This window comes from Dipodomys ordii, unplaced genomic scaffold (assembly GCF_000151885.1).
Source record: "Dipodomys ordii isolate 6190 unplaced genomic scaffold, Dord_2.0 Scaffold128, whole genome shotgun sequence".
In the NCBI taxonomy this organism is placed as follows: Eukaryota; Metazoa; Chordata; class Mammalia; order Rodentia; family Heteromyidae; genus Dipodomys; species Dipodomys ordii.
This window is the reverse complement of record NW_012267344.1, coordinates 2,255,548-2,282,537: the sequence shown is the minus strand read 5'-3', so window position 1 is coordinate 2,282,537 and position 26,990 is coordinate 2,255,548. Positions and strand designations below refer to the sequence as shown.

General features: G+C 49.0%; 1 protein-coding gene across 1 annotated transcript in view; it reads right to left on the bottom strand.

The window, feature by feature from the left end:
• Nucleotides 1-3,151: 3,151 nt before the first annotated feature.
• Nucleotides 3,152-26,990, bottom strand: part of Scn10a (sodium channel, voltage gated, type X alpha subunit) — a 39,167-nt gene continuing 15,328 nt past the window's right edge. The window contains exons 14-28 of the mRNA XM_013030251.1: nt 25,700-25,873; nt 23,060-23,419; nt 21,853-22,246; nt 20,525-20,619; nt 19,014-19,151; nt 16,533-16,656; nt 15,319-15,470; nt 12,421-12,594; nt 11,424-11,543; nt 10,246-10,530; nt 8,966-9,019; nt 8,352-8,493; nt 7,633-7,733; nt 6,135-6,405; nt 3,152-4,350 (exon numbers count right to left, since the gene is read on the bottom strand). Of these exons, the coding sequence (XP_012885705.1) occupies nt 3,152-4,350; nt 6,135-6,405; nt 7,633-7,733; nt 8,352-8,493; nt 8,966-9,019; nt 10,246-10,530; nt 11,424-11,543; nt 12,421-12,594; nt 15,319-15,470; nt 16,533-16,656; nt 19,014-19,151; nt 20,525-20,619; nt 21,853-22,246; nt 23,060-23,419; nt 25,700-25,873 (3,783 nt within the window). The remainder of the gene's footprint in view (nt 4,351-6,134; nt 6,406-7,632; nt 7,734-8,351; nt 8,494-8,965; nt 9,020-10,245; nt 10,531-11,423; nt 11,544-12,420; nt 12,595-15,318; nt 15,471-16,532; nt 16,657-19,013; nt 19,152-20,524; nt 20,620-21,852; nt 22,247-23,059; nt 23,420-25,699; nt 25,874-26,990) is intronic.

The following is a 26,990-nucleotide window of genomic DNA, read 5'->3' as shown; positions in this document are numbered from 1 at the left end:
CAGATCTCAGCCTCCTGAGTAGCGGGGATGACGGGCAGGAGCCACCGGTGCCTGGCTGAACGTTTTGGTCTTTGTTGGTGACACTCTCTAGGGAGTGAGATGGCTCTTGAATGGCTCTTCTGATAAGAACGAGTTCAAGGGCTCCCACTTGGCCTTTTCGCCAGCAAGGGACCTTTTGTCACATATTAAAGGGAATGCATTTATTAAAGGGAATGTATTCAAGGGAATGGAAAGAGTCTGTCGGTTGGCAAATATTCCTATTGCAGTTTCTCGGGAAAGGGCCAGAAAGGAAACGCTGGAGGCTTTTGTGAGCCACAACTGTGATCTCTCTCCCCCATTATTCTCGACTCTTTTGCTTACCAGGCAGGAGTGGTAGGAGGCCGGTGCCGTGGCTCACACCTGTCATCCTAGCTGCTCAGGGGGCTGAGCTCTGGAGGATCAAGGTTGGAAGTCTACTGGGGCAGGAAAGTCCATGAAGACACCAAAAGGCTGAATCGGAGGTGTGGCTCAAGGAGTAGAGCGCCCAGGCTTGAGTGAAAAAGGCTCAGGGAGAGGAGAGATGTGATTACACAAATAAGCTTGGTCTGTCTGTCTGTCTGTCTCTGAGTTCTCATTTCCTGTCTGGCCCCACGGCTCACCCCCCCCCCATCTCCACACTGTTGTCAAGCAATACCATCTTTCTATGCCATGCTATAGGGCTCCATGACTCATATGAACCCCTTTGCTCTCTACCTTTCTGAGCACCAGGTATTTTGTTATAGGAAGAACAGAAGCAACCAAGATGCTGCTATGTCCAATCTCTGTGTCATACGCTCTCTTGTTGGTGTTGGTGTTGTATGTACTGGTCCCAGGGCTTGAACTCAGGGCCTGGGCACTGTCCCTGAGCTCTTTTTGCTCAAGGCTGACGCTTTACCACTTGAGCCATCTATATGGCGCCACTTCCAGTTTTCTGGTGGTTTATTGGAGATAAGAGTCTCATGAACTTTCCTGCCCCGGGCTGGCTTTGAACCACAATCCTCTAGATCTCAGCCTCCTGAGTTGCTAGGATGACAGGCGTGAGCCATCGGCATTTAGTTTCTCCCATTCAGAGCTCTGAGAGTTATTACTTTCCATTTTGGCCAAATACTTGATGTTTGTTAAAATGTAAAATGATGCAGGCCTGACCAATGTGGGAGGGTTATTTCATTGTGGCTTTAATTTGCATATTTCCCTGATTACTAATTAGGTTGTTCACCCTTTAAAAATGTTTATTAGTTATTCAGATTTCTTCTTTTGTGAAGTGCCTCTTCAACTCTCCTGCTAATTTTCTATTGTGTTGTCTGTTTTGTACTGATTTATAAAAGTTCATAAAGAATTCTTTGAATATGAGACTTTTGTTCAATATAAAAGCATTTATTTTTATTTTTTTTAGTACCAGGGATTCAATTCTTATACATGCTAAACAAGCACTCTATTTGTGAACTGCTTTTCTCGTGAAGTTATCTCTATTTTACTTTCATTGTTGTACAAAAGTACAGTTTTAAGAAGATACACCATTTGTCCAATGAGTCTACTGTTTAGAGATACTAGATTGTTACTGATCTGAGTCACTTGTGATGTCCTTAAGAAATAGAGAGCTCCTATGCATTTTAAGCATTTGTTTTTGCTCTATACATTGCTTTTTTAAAATTCTAGTGGCATTACATTTTTTTTGTTGGTCCATGTCAGTTGGAGGGCTTGAACTTAGGGCCCAGGTGCTGTGTCCCTGAGCTCTTTTTGCTTAAGGCTGGCACTCTACCATTTTGAGCCAGAAGGCCACTTCCAGTTTTTGAGTAGATCATTGGCTGCTTTGGTTTGTTTCTTTTTTTAAAAAAATAGTTTTTATTTCTCTTTTTGCCCAGGGATTAAAGGCCAAAGCTAGCTCTGGCAGAAGTGTGGTAGAAAAGTTTGTAAGACTCTTTATCTGCAGGTAACCAGCAAAAATAAAATCAAAGCCAGAAGTAGAGGTATGACTCAAATTGTAGGTGACTAGTCTTGAGGTGAAAAAGCTAAGTAAGACCCAGACACTGGTGGCTCACGCCTGTCATCCTAGCTACTCAGGAGGCTGAAATCTGGAGGATTGAGGTCTGAAGCCAACCAGGGCAGGAAAGTCCATGACACTCTTATCTCCAATGAACCACCAGAAAACTGGAAGTGGTGCCATATTTATGGCTCAAAGTAGTAGAGCGCCAGCCTTGAGTATAAAGAGCTCAGGGACAGCGCCCAAGCCCTGAGTTCAAGCTCCAGGTCTGGTGTGTGCACACGCATACACACATACACACAAGAAAACAAAATGGTACTTTAATAACAAGCCCTGGTCTTGGTCTGTCTTTGAAAATATGAATTTTAATGGCGATTTCAAAGGCTTTCATGACAGAGACCACAAGTGTTCATCCACTGCAGCTGAAGAAGTTAATCAGGAGCTTTTCAACATGCAGTCATGCAAAAATCCTAACTAAACATGGCCACCTCTAGAAGTGTCTTTCCAAGGAGACAATGCCTGACCTTCCCACAAGGTCATTGCCATGCTTTTTTTTTGGAAGTTTCCAGTCCTGAGAAGTTTGTGTTCGAAGTCAAAGTTCTGGTCCTAGTCCCTTCGCCCCTCCACCGTCACCAAACCAATGAAGAGATTTTTTTTTAACCTGAAAAGTAGGGCATAACCTTATTGTATTTATTCATTTCTTTTTGCCTACATGTTTTCTAGTCATTTAACTAAATAAATAAAGGCATTTAACTTTTACTTATTTATTCTGAGGGCTTGAACTCAGGGCCCTGGGCACTGTCCTGGACCTTCTTTTGCTCAAGGTTGGAGCTCTATCCCCTTTAGTCACAGCGCCACTTCCAGCGTTTTGGTGGTTCATGGGAGATCAGAGTCTCATGGACTTCCCTTCTCCTGGTGCTGGCTTTGAACCTCAGACCTCAGACCTCAGCCTTCTAAGTAGCTAGGATGACAGGTGTGAGCCATCAGGGGCCCAGCCTATTATCTGTTATCTGGATATCACATTGGAGATGAAAAAAAAAAATCTAGCCTTCCGACTCTTGTCACCATGAGGGATTTTGGTCGCGGGCGGCCAGGGGTTCTGGATCGCTGGACCAAGGAACGGATGTCTCTATCCAGGCGGGAAGCCCCTGGCTAGGGTTGAGGGGAAGTCACTTCCAGTTCATTCTGTACTGAGCTGGATGTGCTCCCACCAGCTCTGTCACTCAGGCCTCTGGTGACACTGTCATAGGACGGTGGGAAGGACGTGGCCGATGTGGTGGCGGATTTGTCGGGGAGCTCACAAGCACCCTGGGTCATGAAGGCAGCATCGTGTTCACCCGAGGGCGACAGGCCCCCCTCTGGGTTCTTGGGTGCATGTGACGTGCGGGAGATGACGGAGGATCGGTGCCGTACGTAGTTCCGGTATGCTTTTTGGATCACAGTGGCCGAGATGTCTTCTTGCTTCCACCGAAGGGTGGTGGCAATAGGCTCGTAGGACGCTTTCGAGAGGTTGGTGGCCATGAACTTCTCCTCCATGGTGGCCTTCAGGGAGTCCAACTCCCCGGACTCGCCCAGCACGTGCTTGGTGAAGGCGAAGAGGATGTCTAAGCAGTGGATCTTATCTCCGGGGACTAAAGGCAGGTTCATCTGGAGTAAGATATTCTGATTGGGCTTGGGGATTCGCAGAGGGCCGGAGAGGGTGTCTGCAAAATCAGAGAGGACGGAAAAGGCGATGAACTGCGTGGCCTCGGGGTCGAACTTCTCCCAGATCTCGTAGAACATGTCGAAGTCGTCCTCGCCCAGCGGCTCGGTGCTCTCCTCCGTGGCCACGTTGAAATTCTCCAGGATGACGGCGATGTACATGTTGACCACGATGAGGAAGGAGATGATGATGTAGGTGGTGAAGAAGACGATCCCCACGGCCGGGCTCCCACAGTCCCCATGGGAGCCACAGCTGTTTGGCACGTTGGGGTCGCAGTAGGGAGGCCCGGTGTTGAGGATGGGACTGAGGAGGCCGTCCCAGCCGGCCGAGGTGGTGATCTGGAAGAGGCACAACATGCTGTTGGCGAACGTCTGGAAGTTAAACATGTCGTCGATGCCCGCCTCCCTCCGGACGTTGGGGAAGGAGGCCATGCCGAAGATGGAGTAGATGAACATGACGAGGAAGAGCAGCAGGCCGATGTTGAAGAGGGCGGGGAGGGACATCATGAGGGCGAAGAGGAGGGTGCGGATGCCCTTGGCGGCCCGGATGAGCCGGAGGATGCGGCCGATGCGGGCCAGGCGGATGACACGCAAGAGCGTGGGGGAGAAGTAGTTTTCAATGGAGGTGAGAATGGCAGAGAACAGCAGACCTAGGAAGAAGGAGACAAGGCAACCATCAGTCCCTGGCTGTGATCATGTTTCCTTACGCTGATCTTCCCCCCCCCCCCCGCTTTTTTTGGTGCATGCTGGTTCTGGGATTTGAACTCAGGGCCTGGAAGCTGTTCGTGAACCTTTCCCCTTCGAGGGTGGTGCTCTGCCACTTGAGTCACACCTCCACTTGCGGCATTTTGCTCGTTAATTTTAGATAAGAGTGTCCTCAGAGCTCAGCCTCCTGAGTGGCTAGGATGACAGGTGTGAGCCACCCATGCTGGACCCTTATTTTGGTCAATCTACAATGTGTGCATGTACGGGTACAGCGTTGTGACCGCCATTCACATTTACAACAGTTCCGTGTTCCTCGGTAAACAGCCCCCTCTTATGTTCTACTGCCCGGGGTGGTTGGAAATGATTATAGTCTACTTCACATACCCACAATGCTTTATTCCTAATAGGACACCCACCCTGGCTTTGTGTTTGCTTGTTTTTGCCGAAGACAGGCATGCCTGTTTCTCCATCTTGGCTTCTGTGCTTGAGGAAGGCCAGGATTTCCTTATGACCCATCTCCACACTTCCTACTGTGAAGATTGACACCGTTCCCCGCACACATTCCTTTGGCCCCCTCGCCCTAGATAATTATACACAGCCGGGTCTTAATTATAAGAGGGGGCCTAGAAATGGAGCCACATGGCAGCTAAAGCAAGATGGCTTTGAATGGCCAGCTGGCTGAATAATGGCTTTAATTGGTTTCTTTCATTCCCAGCTGTGTTTGAATTGGGGGGCCAGGGCCAAGCGAGGGGCTTTTCAGGGTCAGTCATAGCCTTTCACCCTAATGATGACAAAAAAAGGCTAGAAAGATAAAGAACATCTATGTTCCAGTGGAATTTTTACTTATTGATTTATTTTGCCAGTCCTGGGTCTTGAACTCAAGGCCTGGGCACTGTCCCTGAGCTTCTCTGTGCTCAAGGCTGGCGCTCTTCCATTTGGAGCCATATATGATACCACTTCTGGTTTTCTGTGATTCATTGGAGAGAAGAGTCTCATCGTCTTTCCTGCCCCAGCTGGCTTCGAACTGTGATCCTCAGATCTCAGCCTCTTGAGTAGCTGGGATGACAGACATCAGCCACCGGCTCATGGCTACAGAAATCTTTTAAGATACTTTTTGGAGGTCGCGAATAATAGGCTCTTCTTTTTAAAAACACACACACACACACACACACACACAGAACTAGGAGCAGTAGCTCATGCCCATTCTCTTAGCTACCCAAGAGGCTAAGATCTGAGGGTCACAGTTTGAAATCAGCCTGGGCAAGAAAGTCAGTGAGACTTTAATTTCCAATTAAGCATCCGCAAAAGTCAGAAGTGGAGCTGTAGTTCCAGTGGTAAGGCACTAGCCTTAACCACAAAAGCTTAGGGACCATGCCCAGGCATTGCGTTCAAGCCTCAGGGCAGGCACAAAAAAAAACAGAGAGAGAGTTAGGTCAGGCACCTAACTCTGCTGCCTAGCTACCGAGGAGGCTGAGATCTGAGGACCGGCAGTTCAAAGCCAGCTTGGGCAGACAATGAACTTATCTCCAATGAACTAGCCCAAAGCTGGAAGGGAAGTGTGGCTGGAGTGGAGGAGCGCCAGCCTTGAGTTTAAAAAAATGCCAAGGGCCCTGAGTTCGAGCCCCACTACCGGCACATAGGAAAAGGAGACTTGGCTGGCCCTCTAGTGTTGGTAGAGCAGCCAGAGACTCCCTCCAGTGAGGCCACCAGGCCTCTCTCTCTTCCTTACTCCCGATGGAGAGCAGAACGACGATGAGGTCGAACACGTTCCAGCCGTTGGTGAAGTAATACTGCCGCAAAGCAAACATTTTCAGGACGCACTCGGCCGCAAACACCGCCACGAAGAACTGGTTGATCCTGCCCAGGATCTGGGTCTTCTCCTCACTCTGGTCGTCCGTCTCCACCATCATGGTCACCATGTTGAGGCAGATGAGCGCCATGATGCTCACGTCGAACGCCTGCTTGGTCACCAAGTCAAAGGCGAAGGCTTGGTACTTGTTCTAGGGAGAGGAGGTTGAGGTGGAGGTCAGGGCCTCCCAGATATCTGGAGTGCTCAGAAGGCCAAACATCCGAAAAAGCCGAGCTGCCCCCCCCCCCCAGGAGTCGCTCAGATTCCTCCTTTCTCCTTTCCTGTCTGCTCCACGTTTGGGAAGAAGCCACAGCCCAGCCACCAGCATCTCACTTCCAACTAATCAATGAATTAACAAATCAATCCACTAATGAACAAACTAATGGACCAATTAACCCACCAGTCAACCCACGACTTGACAGATCAGCTAATCAATCCACCAATTAACTAATCAACCCACAAATTAATCTACCAATTAATTAATTAACCCACCAATTAACTAATCCCTCAATCAACTAATTCATCGATCAATTAACTAACTAACCCAGTAATGAGTCAACTAGCTAATGAATCCATCCTCTAATCCATCCTCTAATCAAATAATCAGTTGTTAATCAATTAATTAATAAATGATTAATCAATTAGTGGGTTCATCAATTAGTCCATTAATTAATTAAGCCATCAGTGGGTTCATCTATTAATCCATTAATTAATTGATTAATGAATTAATTCACTTTTAGTTAGTGGCTGTTGTCCTTTAGAACCTCCCCCCCACCCTGTTTTGTGTGTGTGTGTGTGTGTGTATTGTGTGTGTGTGTGTGTGAGTATGTGTGTGTCACCAGTCCTGAGATTTTCACTCATATCTTTCTCACTCTAGCTAGGCTTTTTTCACTCAAAGCAAGTGCTTTACCACTTGAGCCACAGCGCCACTTCCAGTTTTCTGGTGGTTCATGGGAAATAAGAGTCTCACAGACTTTCCTGCCTGAGGCTGGCTTTGACCCATGATCCTCAGATCTCAGCCTCCTGAGGAGCTAAGATGACAGGCATGAGCCATCGGTGCCTGGCAGAAAACTTCTTTTAAAAAAAGAATTACATAAATGTTTCATTCTTCTCTTGGGACCTACCATCCATATAATCTGCTTCTACTCTTGGACTTACACCCTAAAATTGCTGTAGATCCTACCACTCCCCCAAACTGAAGCAACTACCACCTCAAAAGACCTGCAATGCTTCTTATAAACTTTTCCATTCTTGAACCCCTCTTCAGACTCAACCCCGATCTCCTCCCCTTGGCCAGATCTTCCCCCTTTCCAGTCCAGGCCTAGGTGCACGCTTCTAGAAGGAAAATGAGGGGTGGAGGTTGCGGGAGGGGGCTCACCAGGGGCCGAGGAATGGGTTTCTGGGGTTTTTTGGATCCAAGCTTTTTCATGGCATTATAATATTTCTTCTGTTCCTCTGTCATGAAGATATCCTGGCCCCCTAGGTATGAGAGGACACATGGCTGTTATTAGAGCTTAAGAATCATTTTAACCTTCTTTCTCCCACTCCCCCCCTCCTAAAAAATAAAAATGAAAATGGTGCACCAAGCCCAGGAGCATGGAGAATCTTGCCCAGGTGTTAGCAATCAATGCCAGAGCAGTGGATTGGTCTTGACCATCTGGGATTGACTCTCTGCTTGGATCTCTTTATAAAGCAAAGTGGGCTTTTAATTTCCTAGGAGCTCAGAAAGGCTGCTTAGATGGTAGGATGGACCAGGGAAAAGATTTATGAGTAGGACTCAAAGAGAAGGTACACACCCTACTGGGTGCATCCATCAACCTAGCTACTCAGAAGGCTGAGATATAGAGGATCGTGGTTCAAAACCAGCCTGGGCAGGAAAGTCGGTGAGACTCTTATCTCCAATGAACCACCAGAAAACCAGAAGTGGAGCTATAGCTCAAAGTGGTAGAGTGCTAGCCTTGAGTGAAAGAGCTCAGGGACAGTGCCCAGGCTCTGAGTTCAAGCCCCAGGATGGACATGCATGCATGCACAAACACATGCACACACACACACACACACACACACACACACACACACACACAGAGGTACATGCTCCACTTATCTTTTTCTTCTGTTGATTGAAGTTGTCGATGATGACCCCAACAAAGAGATTCAGCGTGAAGAAGCCACCGAAGATGATGAAGATGACGAAGTACAAATACATATACACATTATACTCCCACGAGGGCTGGCTGTCCACCTGTGACCATAGAAGGACGAACACAGGGAGAAGGTGAGTGGGTAGGAAACTGATGTTAAAGACCAGGCAAGTTGCCAAGGCACCCATGGCTCACACCTGTCATCCCAGCTACTTGGGAGGCTGAGATCTGGAGGACTGTAGTTCAAAGCCAGCCCAGGGCAGGAAAATCCATGAGACTCTCATCTCCAATGAGCCACAAAAAAAACTGGAAGTGGTGCTGTGGTTCAAGTGGTAGAGCACCAGCCGAGCAAAAGAAGCTCAGGGACAGCACCCAGACCATGAGTTCAAACCCCACGACCGAGCAAAATAAATAATAAAAAATAGGAATAAAAAGTAAAGAAAAGCAGACAGACATTTTGGCAGCGGAAGGCAGGTGACTGGTCCCTGTGTTCATTCTAGCTCAGGTGCAGAATAACACAGGTTGGACAGACAGAGAGAAGGTGGGATGCAGGTACGGTGAACAAAGACTCACATCCCGAGAATCAACGGCTGCATACATGATGTCCATCCACCCTTTGAAAGTTGCCTGGAGACAAGGAACAGAGAACACTCAGGGCCCATAACCGTCCATACTGGACCTTCCATGGGTGCTCGTGACAAGGAGACTGGAGGAGGACTGGGCGAGCTGGTTTGTACCTCATGCAAAAGGAAAGCCTCCCCAATGTGGCTCACGCCTAGGTAACTCAGGAGGTTGAGATCTGGAGGATCATGGTTCAGGTAAGGGGCCACCAAAAAATATTGGAGGGAAGTGGTGTCGTGGTTCAAAGGGTAGAGCACCAGCCTTGAGTGACAGAAGGATTAAGGGCAAGGTGCTGAGGCCCTGAGTTTGAGCCCCAGGAAAGGCACATGAAACAAACGGAGCAGAATAGAATGTTATTAAAGATATGGAACTTTCTAGAATGTGGCAAGGAGCGGGGGCACCTAGATACTTAGCTGTGGGATGAACTGCAAACAAAGGCATTTGGTGTTCTTGATTAAGTCTTTCTCTCTCTCTCTTCTTTCTTTCTTGCCTTCCTTCCTCTCTCCCTCCCTCCCTCCCTTCTTTCCTTCCCTTTTTCCTCCCTCCCTTCCTTCCCTCCTTCCTTCCATCCCTCTTTCCTTCCCTCCTTGCTTACTTCCTTCTTTCCTTCCTTCCTTCATTTCTTCCTTCCCTCCTTTCTTCCTTCCTTCTTTCCTTCCTTCCTTCCTTTCTTCCTTCCCTCCTTTCTTCCTTCCTTCTTTCCTTCCTTCCTTCCTTTCTTCCTTCCCTCCTTCCTACCTTCCCTCCCTCCTTCCCTCCCTTCTTCCTTCCTTCCTTCCCTCCCTCTTTTGCCAGTCCTGGGGCTTGAATTCATGGCCTGCATGCCGTCCCTGAGCTTCTTTTGCTCGGCTGGCGCTCTACCACTTGAGCCACAGCGCCACTTCTGGTTTTCTGGTGGTTCATTGGAGATGAGAGTCTTACAGACTTTCCTGCCCAGGCTGGCTTTGAACCACAATCCTCCAGATCGCAGCCTCCCGAGTAGCTCAGGCGACTGGTGCTAGCCTTGTCTCCTGTTGGTGCAGTTCTGACTTATCTCAATTTAGCCCCTGTGACACCACACTCTCCAGCAAGATTGCCTAGCTAAGTTGTGCTGCCTGTAGTCCTGGAGATGGACCTCAACTCTCATGCAGTGCTGGCCCTCCACTCCATCTATGCCCCTGTGGGTGAGTATCAGGGTTCTCCATCCATTGCAGGGCCCAGGAGGAGATCCAGCGGCCACCTGGGCGACTCACCACCTGTAGGAGTGCGAGATAGCCCATGGCTACGTTGTCAAAGTTGACCTTCACGTTGACCCAGAACAGGTGGCCGGTGTCGTTCTTTTCCCGACAATCGGACAGGTTGTCCACAGTCGACAGATTCACCAGCAAGAATCCATTGTCTGTCTGCTTGACGCAGCGGCCGAACTTGCCCGCAAACAGATTCACGCCCATGATGCTGAAGATGAGCCAGAAGATGAGGCAGACGAGCAGGACGTTCATGATGGAGGGGATGGCGCCCACCAGCGCGTCCACCACCACCTAAGGAGAGAGATGGAGAAAACCACCTGCAGCCTCATATCTACCACCCCTGCCATGTGCCGTGCCTCACACCTGTCAACCCAGTGACGCTGGAGGCTGAGATCTGGAGGATCACATTTCCAAGCCAGCCCCGGGGGTGGGGAGGGGGGAGATGAGGAGAGTCCGTGAGACTCTGATCTCCCATGAACCAGCAAAATGCCAGAAGTAGAGCAGTGGCTCAAGTGGTAGAGCATCAGCCTTGAGGGAATAAAATCTAAGCAGGAAGGGAAGGCCCTGAGTTCAAACTCCAGTGCTGGTGTGTGTGCAGCATGCATGCATGCACACGCACATGCAGAAGCGCATTTGTGCTCATGGAAAGATGGAGAACTCACAGTGTTCTTTTTTTTGGGGGGGGTCCGGTCGTGGGGCCTGAACTCTGGGCCTGGGCGCTGTCCCTCAGCTCTTCAGCTCAAGGCTAGCACTCTACCACTTGAGCCACAGCGCCACTTCTGGCTTTTTTCTTTTTGTTTATGTGGTGCTGAGGAATCGAACTCAGGGCCTCAGGCATGCAAGGCAAGCACTCTACCACTGAGCCACCTTCCCAGCACTCAAGGTGTTCTTGATGATGAAAATGGGAGACAGAGACACAAGATACCCAGGATGGTGAAGATAGGAGGAACCCCACATAGTTGGCAACGTCAGGAAGCAGCAAGGCTGAGACTAGGTGAAAGACTCTCATCTCCAACAAGACAGCAAAAAACAGCAGAAGTGGCGCTGTGTCTCAAGTGGGAGAGCGCCAGCCTTGAGCACCAAAGCTCAGGGACAGCGCTTAGGTCTTGGGTTCAAACCCCAGGTCTGGCACACACTGAGGTGCTAAAGGTTGCTAAGCAGAGAAGGTATGAGCCGGGTCTTACCCGCATGCCCTCAAATCGAGACAGAGCCCGCAAGGGCCGCAGGGCACGGAGAGTCCTCAGGGCCTTGATGGATTGAACATCGGATTTTAAGATCTTCGCTATGAGGCTCACGAGTGAGATCTGGGGGCAGGCAGAGAACACAAGCACAGGATTCGAGAAACAGCCCAGGGAAAGGAAGAGACCCCTTCACTCCGCTTCAATTTCTATCTCTTTTTGTTTTCTTTTTGTCATTCCTGGGGCTTGAACTCAGGGCCTGGGAGCTGTCCCTGAGCTTCTTTTGCTCAAAGGCTGGCGCTCTACCACTTGAACCACACAGCACCACTTCTGGTTTTCTGATGGTTTGTTGGAGATGAGAGTCTCATGGACTTCCCTGCCCGGGCTGGCTTTGAACCATAATCCTCAGATCTCAGCCTCCTGAGAAATTAGCATGGCAGGTACTGGGTTGTCTTCCTTCCTTCCTTCCTTCCTTCCTTCCTTCCTTCCTTCCTTCCTTCCTTCCTTCCCTCCTTCCTTCCTTCCTTCCTTCTTTCTTAATATTTTCAAGGGTGACATTGTTTGCAAAGAAATGTACTCTTTCCCTGACTCATATAACTGTTACCCCTCTGTACATCACCTTTAACATAACAATAAAATTATATATGTATATATATATTAGCCATAAAGGATCTTCCTGGACACTAAACACAGTCATTAAACTAGGTGCTGGTGGTTCACACCTGTCATCCCAGCTACTCAGGCAGCTGAGATCTGAGGATCACGATCCAAAGCCAGCCCAGCAGAAAAGTCCATGAGACTCCTATCTCCAATGAACCACCAGAAGACCAGAAGTGGCACTGTGGTTCAAGTGGTAGAGTGCCAGCCTTGAGAGAAAGAAGCTCAGGGACAGTGCCCAGGCCCTGAGTTCAAGCCTGACAAAAATAGGAAATAAAATAAAATAAATCTGGTCATACATCAACAATGGCGACCCAATGGGGCTGCTCTACCCAGAGCCACTCACATTAACAATGAGAAAATCCAGCCAGCACCACGCATTGGTGAAATATTTCTTAAAGCCATAGGCCACCCATTTGAGCAGCATCTCAAACACGAAGATGAAGGTGAACATGCGGTCCGTGTATTCCAATAATGACTTCACCATCGGCTTCTGGTCCAGGTGGCAGTCTTCAAAGGCCTGGAGGACAGAGGAGAGAAGAGCGAGCTGCCTTGACTGATGGACAGACAGATGGACAGATGGACACTCGAGGCCAGGAGCCCCCTCCAGCTCTGCCTGCAGTTTTGGGGAGAGTATCTCTATCAGCCAGCTTGCTCAGTGTTTTTCTTTTCTCCGCCCTGGGGAGACACGGTGGAGAGTGGGAAAATCTTGGTGGGACATAGGCCAAGACTTTATTATAGGGAACAGAGGCGTGGATAGTCTCGGATATTGTACAGGGTTTGCTAAATGCAATCCGAGCAAGGAGACTTTCTCCAATTGTATTTTTGGGTATGAGCCAAAGTGGCTTGGTTTGAGAAATAATAATAAATGCTATCAAAGGATGTCTTCAGGCAATTCACAAAATGCAAAAAAGAAGGGGGGAAAAGTAAGAGTCACCCAGAAAACTCTAGAAGAAAGAAGGTTCTAGATCACTGGTAATCAAGGGAATGGAAATGTAAAAGTAGATTTACTTGTGTTGGGCACCAGTGGCTTGTGCCTGTCATCCTAGCTATTCAGGAGGCTGAGCTCTGAGGATTGTGGTTTGAAGCCAGCCTGGGCAGGAAAAATCTGTGGGACTTTTTTATATCCAGTTGAACACCAAAAAGTCAGAAGTGGAGCTGTGGCTTGAGTGGTAGAGCACCAGTCTTGAACAAAAAAAATCTCAAGTACAGAGCCCAGGTCTAGTACTGGCAAACACACACACACACACACACACACACACACACACACACACAAAGTAAATATGGGAATTGCTTGAATAAATTATGGCATATTTCTATCCTGGAATATATTGTAGCTATTAAATGAGATACATGTGAATATTTTCTAGAGAAAAACATATTGAGAAATTACAAACTTCCCAGATTGTGTGTGTGTGTGTGTGTGCGCGCGCGCGTGCGCACGCGCATCAGTATTAGGGCTTGAACTCTTTTAGCTCTTACTGAAGGCTGGTGCTCTACCATACGAGCCAAAGGTTTATGTCCAGCATTTTGGTGGTTAATTGGAGGTAAGAGTCTCATGGACTTTTCTGCCTGGGCTGGCTTTAAACCTAGATCTTCAAATCTCAGCTTCCTGAGTAGCTAGGATTACAGGCATGAGCCACTGGCACCCGGCTTCCAGTTATACACACAGATACACACTATTATATAGATATATATACACACATACTATTATATAGATACAAATCTAATACATAATATATAAACATAGTTACATATCTATATGTATGTGCCAGCTAAGAGCTGAGCCCATTCTAGGTAGATATGTAGATATAATATATCCAATAATATAATATATAGCTAACGTGTTATATATGAATATACATGTATAATATAGACAGATATCTAATAATGTATATCTAATCTATGTATTATATAGGTAGATACATACCTAATAATATTTTATAATATATATCTGTGGGGGCTGGGAAGGTGGCTCAGTGGTAGAGCCTTGCATGCCTGAGGCCCTGGGTTCGATTCCTCAGCACCACATAAGCAAAAAGAAAAAAAAGCCGGAAGTGGCACTGTGGCTCAAGTGGTAGAGCGCTAGCTTTGAGCTGAAGAGCTGAGGGACAGCGCCCAGGCCCAGAGTTCAGGCCCCACGACCGGACCCCCCAAAAAAATTAGAAAAATATATAATTAAAAAATATATATCTGTGTTATATATGAATATACTATATTATAGACAGATATATGAATAACATATATTTATATAACTCTATGTAAATATATGTTCTAATATATAATATAAAATACATCATGTCTATATCCAATACTCTGTATATCTTCTACCAATAAGAAAGCAAGCAAGAATATATTCCAGAATGTTTTTCCACATGAGTTTCTGTGGCATGTGAGACAAAGAGATGATATTTTAATTTTTTTGTTTCCTTTACCTTTTTCTATCATTTCGAAGGCTTTTTATTTTTTGCCTCTGATTTTTGGTCAAGGGAAAGTTCATATTATTATTATTAAAAGCACTCAAAAGCATAGAGAAGACTAAATTCAGTACAAGTCTGTTAGGCTCTCTGGAGGGCAGCCGCTGTGCAGGACCCGAGTGTCCACCTGGGAGAGGAGCAGGGGAGGGGGGACAGCCAGGCCCAAGGGGGACAGGGCTCGAGGGGACAGCAAGGCCCAGGGGAGGTTTGCCTGTGGAGGGAGGCGGTGGCAGGGCTGCGCCAGGCCCCGATGCGGAGCGGATGGGAGTAGTTGGGAGCAGACCCAGGCTGCCCTTCCTGGCCTGCGTGGAGGACGGCGGGCCTGGGCCTCAGGGCGAGCCCGCTGCTCCGGCCCCGGGCCTCCATGTGCGGATCCTGGAGGTTTGCATTGGGAGGGAGGTGGCGGGGCTGCGCCAAGAGCGGAGCGGAGCGGATGGGAGTAGTTGGGAGCAGACCCAGGCTGCCCTTCTTGGCCTGCGTGGAGCACGGCGGGCCTGGGCCTCAGGGCGAGCCCGCTGCTCCGGCCCCGGGCCTCCATGTGCGGATCCAGGAGGTTTGCATTGGGAGGGAGGTGGCGGGGCTGCGCCAAGAGCGGAGCGGAGCGGATGGGAGTAGTTGGGAGCAGACCCAGGCTGCCCTTCCTGGCCTGCGTGGAGCACGGCGGGCCTGGGCCTCAGGGCGAGCCCGCTGCTCCAGCCCTGGCCTCCATGCGCAGATCCTGGAGGTTTGCATTGGGAGGGAGGTGGCGGGGCCGTGCCAGGCCTCACCAGGGCCCCGCTGCTGAGCAGGATCATGAAGATGATGAAGCTCTCGAACCAGCTGTGCTCCACGATGTGGAAGCAGGTTCTGCGCACCTGCCAGGCCCATGGGCAGCGGGCGGGGTCTGCGGGGAGGCCCGGGCAGCAGCGCCGCACACAGCCTGCAGGGAGAGGCGAGGAGAGTCAGTTCCTGAGCGCGCGCACATGTGTGCATGTGTGTGTGTGCACGTGAACCTTTATGTGCTGGTCCTGGGTCTTGAGAGTCAGTTCCGTGTGTGTGTGTGTGTGTGTGTGCATGCATGCGTGTCAGATCTGGGGCTTGAACTCAGGACCTGGGGGCTGCCCCTGAGCTCTTTAGCTCAAGGCTGACACTATACCACTTGAGCCACAGCGCCACTTTGGATTTTTGTGGTTCATTGGAGGTAAGACTCTCACACCGGGCTGGCTTTGAACCGGGATCCTCAGGTCTCAGCCTCCTGGACAGCTGGGATGACAGGCAGCGCCCTACAGAGTGATATTCTCTTGAGGTCTTTTCTGTTTTAATTTTCTTTTTCCACTCCAGCCCTGCCAGGAAATCACCCAGCAGGGAGATTCTTTCTGGGAATAGAGGAGAATGACCTCCTGCCACTGCCCTTTCCACTCACAACAGTCATGGGGCTCAGGCCGCGCACACCTGTTAGTTACCCCAGCCACTCAGGAGGCTGAGAGCTGAGGATCCAGCCGGGGCAGGAAAACCTGTGAGACTCTGATCTCCAATGAACCACCAGAAGACCAGAAGTGTGCCTCAAGTGGCGCTGTGGCTCAGGTGGTAGAGTGCCAGCCTTGAGCACAAGAGCTCAGGGACAGCACCCAGGCCCTGAGTTCAAGCCCCAGGATGGACGTACACACACACACACACACCCTAAAGAACTCAAGGACAGTTCAGGCCCCAGGACGTATACACACACACACACACCAGGACTGGCACATGCAACACACACATTCATGCACACATACACACAAGTTCACAGTGAGGTTTCTGGCCAGGGATGCTGAGGACAGACGTCTGATGCGTCCATCTACCATGGCCGTGAACCTCGGAGCGGCCACTGGGTTGGGATGCCTTTAACCCTGGGCCTTAGGCCCGAGGTTTGACTGCCTGGCCACAGAGGTGTGCACCGACCTGAAGCCGGGCACACGTGTGCCCACACCACGCATGTGAGACCTGCAGTGGCCTCCTCTACCTTCCGGGAAGCAGTCCTCCGGCTTCTGCAGGTCATTGGCCAGCTCGGGAATCTTCCTCAGGATCTCCTCAGGGTCCACACAGTCCACCGTGCTCCCCTCCGAGCTGCTGACATCATCCGCCTCCTGTGGGTCAGAGCCTGGGGTCAGGGGGCACAAGCTGTGGGCGGGTGTGAGGATGGGGAGGGGAGGGGGGGCACACGCCTGTCATCCTAGATACAAGGAAGGCTGAGATCGGGAGGATCATGGTTCAAAGCCAGCCCGGGCAGGACAAATCCAAGAGACTCTTATCTCCCGTGGATCACCTCAAAGAAAGTGAGGGTGTGGCTTGAGGAGTAGAGTGCCAATGCTGAGCAGAGAAGCTGAGTGAGAGCCCAAGGCTCCTGGGGGAGAGAAGAGGGAGGAAGAGGAAGAAGAGAAAGAGAAGAAGAAGGGGGAGGAAGAGAAAGAGCAGGAGAAGAGGAAGGAGGAAGAAGAGAAGGGGGAAGAGGAAGGGGAGGAAGCAGGACCCATATCCTCAGGTCCCAGGCCTGGGACACCCGCACTTCTGCTTTGGGGGACCCCTCACCGGGAGGGAAGCTGCTCCTCCAATGGGAGCGCTGGCAGGTGAGCTGAGGCCTTGTGATTACACCCATTAAGGACAAGCTCAGGCTCTGGTGTGTGTGAACATTTAACAGGCGCTGTGCCCTGGGTCGGGCCTGCCTCCTCCGGCCAGCCGCAGCCCCTTAATGTTTCCAGAAGAACATCAATTAGGAGTGCAAGCCACTCTTCCGTGAGTAAAATTTCCCAGGGCTGGGCTTAATGGATGCAAATGGCAGAGTTGGGTCCCCATCGGTCACCAACAGACAATTCCCAGCCTGCCCGAGGGACCACGGTCAGGAAACAACAACAACAGTAACAATAGAAAACAACCCACAAGACAACCACCAAAAACCAACACCCAGAGACTGTGTCCTGCAACCATGGAGGAGGGAGGAAGAGAATATACAAGAAACACAACCGTGTGTGGTAGGTCAAGCTTGTAATCCCAGCGAATAAAAACTGAGACAGGATTGGGGGGGGGGTGTCACAGTGATTCCCAGGCTAGCCTAAAGGAGGGAGAATTTTAGGAGAGACTCTACCTCAACCACTAGCTGGGTGCAGGAGCAGGTGCCTGCCATTCCAGCCACGCAGGCCTAGCCAAGGAGTAAGACCCCCATATACAAGCCAAGTGAGCACCAGCAGCTCACGCCTGTCATCTCAGCGACTCAGGAGGCTGAGATCTGAGGATCACAGTTCAAAGCCAGCCTGGGGCAGGAACGTCCGTGAGACTCTCACCTCCAATGAACCATCAGAAATTCAGAAGTGGTGCTGTGGCTCAAGTGGTAGAGCACCAGCCTTGCGCCGAAGAGCTGAGGGACAGCGCCCAGGCCCTAAGTTCAAGGAGACGGGCCTCCTGCACCCAAGGGTGGGCGTCCCTGTGGGCTTCATCTCCCTCACGGCCCGTGGCTGGCCAGGGCTGGGCTTGCAGGCAGTGGTGGGTGGACATTTCTGAGCTGGCATTCCTCACACGGGAGGACCCAGATAATTCCGGGAATAGATGGTGTCTGCCTTATCTCTGGCCCTTCACGCCAGCTCCGCACACTCCAGGGGCCGGGTGTCAAGTGAAATTCTGACCCGTCATGGAATCTCACAGAGCCACACGAGAGAGAATAACATTACGTCATCTGCAGGGAACTGGACGGACCTAACACACGTGGTGTGAGGAGAGGTCAGCCAGGCTCAGAGAGACACCCGACACCATGTCCTCTCTCCTACAGGACACAGAAATGAGGGGGGGGGGACGGAGGGTGAACAGAGGCAGCCCTGGTCTTCACTGGACGGGATGTGGAGAATGATCTCTATACCTTGTGGGTGGGAACATGGTCCAAGAGGAAATGTGCTTGTCTCCTGACTTCTGGGACTGTCACCCCGCTGTCCATTACTTTATAATAGCAATAAGAGAAACTAAAAAAACATAAAATCGATTACAGTGGCTAGAAAAGATAGCACACTTTTTTTGGGTCAGTTCCGGGACTTGAACTCAGGACCTGGGAGCTGTCCCTGATCAGGCTCTTTGGGCTCAAGGCAGGTGCTCTACCTCTTGAGCCACACCTCCACATCTGGCATTTGGGTTAGAAGGAACAGATTTTCCTTAATGGATTTTCCCATCTCGGACTGGATTTGAATGGAGATCCTGCTATCTCGGCCTCCCGAACAGCTGGTATTACAGGTGTGAGCTACTGGGCCCGACACCCTCTGCAGCTGTACAGGCAAAGAAGCAAAGGCTCAGAGAGGCTGGGGAACTGGCTCCAGGACCCACAGCTGGAGGAGGGTCTGTCAATGTTGTATGGAACATTGGGAGGGAGTGAAAAAGGCCCAGCATGTGAAGTGAGGCTACTTGGTTGGGTTTTAGTCTGGAATATTCTGTCTGGGGTCCATCCTTTATTGTCCAACCCACTTACCTCAGCAGGGACCTGAGGAACAGCCTTGTCTGTCCATTTGCCCCCCAGGAATGGGCCAAGATCCTCAAAGGATGACCCAGACCCTGGGCTCCTACAGGCCAGGTGATCCTCTTGGCTCCCAAATTGCTGCTGTTGCTCCTGCCAGTGAAAGAGAGTCCCAGCTTAGGTGTCTGAGCCAATTGGAGCTGGTCACTTCCAGAGCTGAGGAGCTTTTGCACAAGACTAGAGCTAAGGATCTTATTTATGCAACCCATCAGACATACACACACACACACACACACACACACGCACACACACACATCTATATATAATTTGCATGAAATAAGCATGAAGACTCCCCAACGAGGTAAATTAGTGTTTAACACTTAGCTCCATGACTTCAATGCTGTGTGACCAGAGGCAAATTATTTAATCTCTCTGAACATTTTTCCCTGACTGCAAAAATTGAGAAGGAAAGGTTGACTTCATTGTTGTTCAATAAGCATATATGCATGTTATAGGCTTATGCATATATTATATATTTATAATATATGACCACATGTAATTATTGGATATATAATTATAAGTATCATATGTAATAGAAAGATATTTCAATCATAATGAATACATCATATTTATAAGTAATATAAGTTTTAAATACTACATTTATATTTATAGTAAATATAATATATACCATTAGTAAATAATTATAATTGCTATATATACTGAATACATACTTATATATAATTATGTATAATATAACTTTACACATTATATTTATATATATAAGTTATACAGTGTATAATATTACATAGTTACATATAATATATAATTTATGTCCATAAATATGTATATATTAAATTATGTAAACAAATTACATATTATATAAAATATATAATGTATGTATATAATTATATGTAACATATATGTAACAATATAATATATACTTAGATGATATAATTTATATAATTTTCTAATGTAGATAACTAATATAATTATGGTTATAATTAATTATAATTATATAATTAACTATAATTAAAAGTATATAAATGTATTTAATTTATAAATTATATACCACATATTATATATCATATATTCTATTGTATATTATATATCATATTGTATATTATATATCATATTGTATATTATATATCATATATTATATAATAAACTTATGTAACCTGAAATGCTTATATGCTTATATATTTGCATGGTCATATAATTACCTATATGTATGCAATTATATATAATAGTTCTGGAACTACATTTATATATAATATTTCTGGAATTACATGTAGCCACATATAATTTTTAAAATTATCTTTAAGTCATTGTATGGAAGGGGTCTCAGTTCAACATGTCGGGGTACAAGGCAATGTGCCTTGGTCGGTGTCCCCCCCTTCCACCCTCCTCCACCCCTCAAATTACCCAGCTCCATGGGGACACTGACCATCAGCACTGCCCTCGCCCCCCCTTCCGGGACCCCCTTCCTGACACCACCCATGTCCGCTTTCCTCTGTGCCTTGTGTTACCCTGCCAGTGTCCAGAGGGATGGTGTGACCCCAGTTCCCGCTGCCCTGCATACACCCCATGGCCACGGCCCCATAGATTACGACAAATAAGTTCTCTGGCAGAGGGCGGCCAGCTTCATCGGTTATCAGCTATGAGGACTGCACCCCACCTGCAAGTCGGACCGGTCATGAACTTGACCATCCGCCCAGCCCTCAGGACCCAACATAACTCTGCCTGGCCCCCGTGGGGCAGGCCGCCATCCTGGGGAGGAGCCCACCCTGCCTTCAGCTGCTACCCAGACAGGCGTGCGGCAACTGGCAGCTGATAAGAGCAGCTACGAGAAGCTCGGGACAGCTATTAAGAACCAGAGAGAGAGAGAGAGAGAGAGAGAGCACTCCAAGCACAGCTGTCTGACACCACTTAGCACCTGGCATCTGTCCAGGCTGCGCATGTCCCACAGGCCCCACAGAAACTCTCGCCCTCCACCAGGCCCAGGGCCACCAAGCCCTGAAGCCCCAGGACAGGTTCCTGGGGGCCGAGATCCCAGCTTAAAGCTGTGAGCAACTGCACAGAGGAGTGGGAAAATGTACGCCAGGAAAGCACTGAAAGATGCCTTTGATTCTCTGATGCCAAAAGAAATGTCCAGCCGGGCACCGGTGTGGCTCACGCCTGCCTGTCATCCTAACTTCTCAGGAGGCTGAGATCTGAGGATGGAGGTTCAAGGCCAGCCCTGGGTGGGGAAATCCAGGGGACTTATCTCCAATGAACCACCACAGAGCCAGAAGAAGAGGAGTGGTTCAAGGGTGGGGGGAGGGAGTGAAAATGCCAAGGGAGAGCTTGAGGCTCTGAGTTCAAGCCACAGCACGGGCACATAGAAAATCATCTCATTTTCCTAGGATATACCACAGCAGGAAAGACTCTGTCAGGGAGTCACGTGACCGTGATGCCTTCCTTGGGTGCCATTATTTGTTCCATATAAAACAATTCACCTCTGATGCCTAAGAGCCTGGGTTGGGCCATGTCCAAAGCACAGCTGTTGGAAAAGCAATTCTGAGTCTGGCTCCCCCCTTTCCCCTGGCCTGGGGAATTTGAAGGACCTACTGAGGCACCATGAATGCCAATGATCTCCAAGCTTTCTGGATGTCAAGTTCACTGCTGATCGTTCTCCCCAGGGGTTCTTCAAACAAAGAGCATCCTGGGGACAATGTCTCTCTCTCTCTCTCTCCCCACCCTCCCGCACTGCCATAATTTCCTTCCTACCCTGAGTCCCTCCCCCACTTCTGGGCGGCTGTCCCCTGGGAGGGACCAACACTTGCCTCCACTTCCTTGGGACTCATTTCCTGCTCACCATCCTCTTCCTCCAGGTCTGACTCCCCCTCAGCGATGGGCACAGAGACCCACACACTTGGGTTGGTGATGAAGTCGCCATGTTGGTTCCTTGGGTCTCCAAGCGTGGGCAGATCCGAGCTGGCCAGCACACCGTCCACAGCAGGGGGGTTCTCCATCTTGGAGCTGCTGGTGGAGAGTGGAAGTTTCACCACCATCTTGGATTGTGCCTTGGGCCAGCCCCAACAACAGGCCCGCCGGAAGAATTTGCCAATGGCCCGCCTGATGCGATGGACAAATGTCTGAATCCGTGCCAAGGCCACCTGGAGGTTGTTGACTTCTCCGTCATCCTCGGGGGCCGCGAGGTTGTCAGCGCTGAAGGAATTGAGCAGGAGGGCGATGAAGAGGTTGAGCACCTGAAGGAGGAAGAGTGGATGGGAGACATCAAGCCGTGGAGCGCCATCTTGGACCTACCTGCTCCATGTGGGACAGCCAGGAAAGCCACAAGTTGGGTTTCTCCAAGATACCCAGAAAACATGTGATAAGGGGTCCAGAGAATGTTCCAGAATGCCCTGCCATGAATCAGGTGATGAGGCACAGTGCCATGCTCTCCACAAGAGGGGAGGATGAGCTTTTTGAGAGAAGGGACATGAGGGACAAGAAAGAAGGCTTGGGCCAGCCCTGGGTTCCAGTTGTTTAAAGTATTATTATTATTATTTGTCAGTCCTGGGGCTTGAACTCAGGACCTGAGCGCTGTCTCTGAGCTTCTTTTGCTCAAGGCTGGTGCTCTACCACTTGAGCCATAGTTTCCTTTCTGGTTTTCTGGTGGTTTATTGGAGATCAGAGTCTCACAGACTCTCCTGCCCAGGCTGGCTTTGAACCTTGATCCTCAGATCTCAGCCTCCTGAGTAGCTGGGATGACAGGCGTGAGCCACCAGTTCAAGCTGGGACGTGAACTAAGTCCCTGGGCCCCCCCCCATTCCTTATCTCCACTTAATAGCAAAAACCCCAATGTGGTGCCGTGGCTCAAGCGGTAAAGCACCAGCCATAGGCAAAAGAAGCTGAGGAGACAGCGCCTGGGCCCTGAGTTCAAGCCCCAGGACCTTTGCATCAAATTTTTTTTAATTTAAAAATAACCACAACCAACCATGCAAGCTGAAGGCATTTTGGGGAGACTCAGGCATGCCAGCCCCTCCCCCCCCCCGGACCAAATGGAGTCCACAGCTCACCACCAGATTTCCCAGCACCATCACGGTGAGGAAGAGGATGAGGCAGATATATTTCTCGCCGACTTCCATACAGGCCCACATGTTCTCAATCCACTCCCCACAGAGGATGCGGAAGATGATGAGAAAGGAATGGAAGAAATCCATCATGTGCCAGCGCGGGCCCGGCTCCCCCTGGGCGGCGATGCGCTTGCATTCTTTTCTGTACCCCTCGCTCAGGAGCTGCTTGCCAACCAGCGCGAAGATGAAGATGATGATGGCCAGGATGAAGGTCAGATTCCCCAGCGCCCCTACGGAGTTCCCAATGATCTTGATGAGCGTGTTCAAGGTCGGCCACGATTTGGCTAACTTGAACACACGGAGCTGTGCGAGGGAGAAAAAAGATATCACGAGGTGAATGCTGCACTGGAGAGCTGGGGTCTGGCAGCTCACGCCCATCATCCCAATGACTCAGGAGGCTGGGAGCTGGAGGATCGCAGTTCGAGGCCAGACCCGGGCAGGAAAGCCCATGAGACTGATCTCCAATGAACCACCAGAAAAGCCAGAAGTGGCACCATGGGTGGCTCAAAGTGGTAGAGTTCCAGCCTTGAGCAAAAGAGCTCAGGGACAGCGGCCAGGCCCTGAGTTCAAGCCCCAACACAGGCACACCAAAAAAAAGCCCCAACAAACTACTACCACCACCACCAACAAAGCAAATAGAGGAGGGGCTGGGAAGGGAGAGGTTGAGTGATGTAATGATGGATATATATCTAAATAGGTGGATCAGGCAGGTTGGCTAGACGCTAAAGATTAGATCATGGGAACTGAATAAGAATACAAAATCTGATTATACAGTATTTGTAAGAGACCAGTGTTTTTTTTTAATCCTAAGACTACACTAAATTTATAAGTAAAAGGATGGGTAAGGGGTTGGAGACATGGTTCAGTGAGTAGAGCACCCACCAGTGAGCAAAAAACTCAGGTGCCAAGTTCGAATCCTGGTCTTGGACTTTAAAAAAGAAAAAGAAAACAAATTGTAAAAACAGGATGGACAAAAAGAAACTGGTAAAATGTAAACCAAAGAAAGCAAAAAGAAAAGAAAAGAAAATCAGGTTGTTTAGTTAGCATTGAGCAAAATAGGGTTGTTATTGTTTTATACATGAAGGAGGTGCATTAGTACAATCATTAAAGCTTGCCTTTCCTGGGAAAATGTGATTCACTTAAAATATATTTGCACCAAACAACCCAGATTCCACAAACAGCAGTGGGTAAAAAGGACATTACCATATTCTTTTTTTTGCCAGTCCCGGGGCTTGAACTGAGGGCCTGGGCACTGTCCCTGAGCTTCTTTTGCTCAAGGCTGGCACTCTACCACTTGAGCCACCTTTTCCGAATAGTTTATTGGAGATAATAGTCTCCTGGGGACTTTTCTGTATGAGTTGGCTTTGAACCATGATCCTCAGATCTCGGCCTCCTGAACAGCTAGGATGACAGGCGTGAGCCACCAATGCTGGGCTATTATTTTTTGAGGAAGGTTTTTTGCCATATTGTTCAGGCTGGCCTGAAATTCACCAGCCTCCTTGGTGCTGGGATTACAGAGGTAAACTACCACACCCAAGCAGAACATTTCCAATACAATGAGCCCCCAAAATAGCAAAGTTTCAAAGCCTTAGAACTCACTAGAGTGGGTATTCTCTGACTATAGAACACCTAAGTTAGAAGCCCATATTATAATGATAAACAGAAATACCATGTATATTTTGAAATTAGGAATTGTATTTCAAAGTTGTCTTTTATGTGTGTGCTGGTACTGAGGCTCGAACTCAGGGCCTGAGCACTGTCCCTGAGCTTTTGTGCTCAAGGCTTGGCGCGCTACCATTTGAACCATAGCTCCACTTGCAACTTTTTGTGGGTCATTGAAGAGTCTCACAGTGTTTTCATGCCCAGACTGGCTTTGAACCACGAGTCTCAGATCTCAGCCTCTGGGGTAGCGAGAATTACAGGTGTGAAGCCCTGGCACCTGGCTCTAATTAACCTTTTAATCACAGGATAAATAAAAATTGACATTAGGAAGTGTTTAGCACAAAATAAGAAGGAAATGTGGACATGTGAGAGTTTTTAGTGGGGAAATAGAAGTTGGCAAATGAGGGCTGGGAAGGTGGCTCAGTGGTAGAGCGCTTGCCTTGCATACCTGAGGCCCTGGGTTCGATTCCTCAGCACCACATAAGAAAAAAGCTGGAAGTGGTGCTGTGGCTCAAGTGGTAGAGTGCTAGCCTTGAGCTGAAGAGCTGAGGGACAGCGCCCAGGCCCAGAGTTCAAGCCCCATTACCAACAATGACTCACAAAAAAAAGAACAAAGCTAGGTGCTGGTGGCTCATCCTAGCTATCATCCTAGCTACTCAGGAGGCTGAGATCTGGAGGTTCACAGTTCAAAGCCAGCCTAAGTAGGAAGACTTTGAGACTCTTATCTCCAAGGAACCACCCGAAAAGCAGAAGTGGTGTTATGGCTCAAATGGTAGAGTTCCTGCTTGAGCAAATAAAGCTCAGGGACAGTGCCCAGGCCCTGAGTTCAAGCCCCAAGACTGGCAAACAGACAAACAAAAACAGGACAATGCCTCCTTGGATCTGAGTGGGAGTTTCCTAGTGGCCAAGAGAAAAAGTTACCAAGCGGAAAGTTCGAAGCACAGACAAACTGCCCTTCTTGGCCACTCCCAGCTCCGACAGGCTCACAGTGACAATGACACAGTCGAAGATGTTCCATCGCTTCTGAAAGTAATAGTAGGGGTCAAAGGCGATGATTTTGAAGACCATTTCAGCAGTAAAAAACGTGGTAAAAACCTGTGGATGGAAACACAACTTTATCATTTAGGGCCTTTGAACTCAGTAGTAATCATGGGGGGGGGGGAGGGAAGACTGTCAGAAAGTGTCATTTACAAATAGCAAACCTGGCTAGGCCTGTGGCACATGCCTGAAATCCCAGCCCTTGAAAGGTAGAGATAAGAGAATGGAAAATTGGTGATCATTGCTGGCTCTATTGATCTTCCTTAACCAACCAACCAACAAATATATATAATGCTGGGCACCGCTGGCTCACGTCTGTCAACCCAGCTACTCAAGAGGCTGAGATCTGAGGATCGTGGTTCAAAGCCAGCCCAGGCAGGAAAATCTGTAAGATTCTGATCTCCAATGAACCAGCAGAAAACCAGAAGTGGAGGTGGGGCTCAACTGGTAACATTTAGCCTGGAGGGGAAAAAAACTCAGGGACAGTGCTCAGGCCCTGAGTTCAAGCTCCAGGATAGGCACAAAAACAAAACAAAAACACAGCAAATCCATCTATCTATCTATATTTTTCCTAGTCTTGGGGTTTGAACTCAAGGCCCGGCCCCTTAGCTTTTTCACTCAAGGCTGGCATTCTACCACTTGAGCCACAGCTCCATGTCTAGCTTTTTGCTAGTTCACTGTAGAGAAAAACTTCACAGATTCCTGAGAATTCAAGGGACGGTAATAACGTCTGTAATGTTCAACTAGCTATACCTAGCTCAGTGTTCGCTCTTTCTCTCCCTCCCCATCCCTCTTCTCCCTCTCATTTGCTTGTACATCCTAAGGAAGGCAACCTGAGCTCTGTTCCACATTTTCCATCCTGTCACTTTGCCCTCAGCCAATGAGAGCAATGCATTCCTGAGGTGGCTAAGCACGCAGCCAATGAGAGCCATACGTTCCTGAGAAGGTGTGGCCACCACTCAGCCAATGAGAGCCATACGCCTCTGAGAAGGTGTGGCCACCACTCAGCCAATGAGAGCCATACACTCCTGAGAAAGTGTGGCCACCACTCAGCCAATGAGATCAGCCCATTCCTGATGAGGCTAAGACTTCAGCCAATGAGATCAGCCGGTGGTTGATAAGGCGTGGCCAACACAGCCCCTGGCCCTGCCCTGCCCTGCCCTCTGGCTCACTC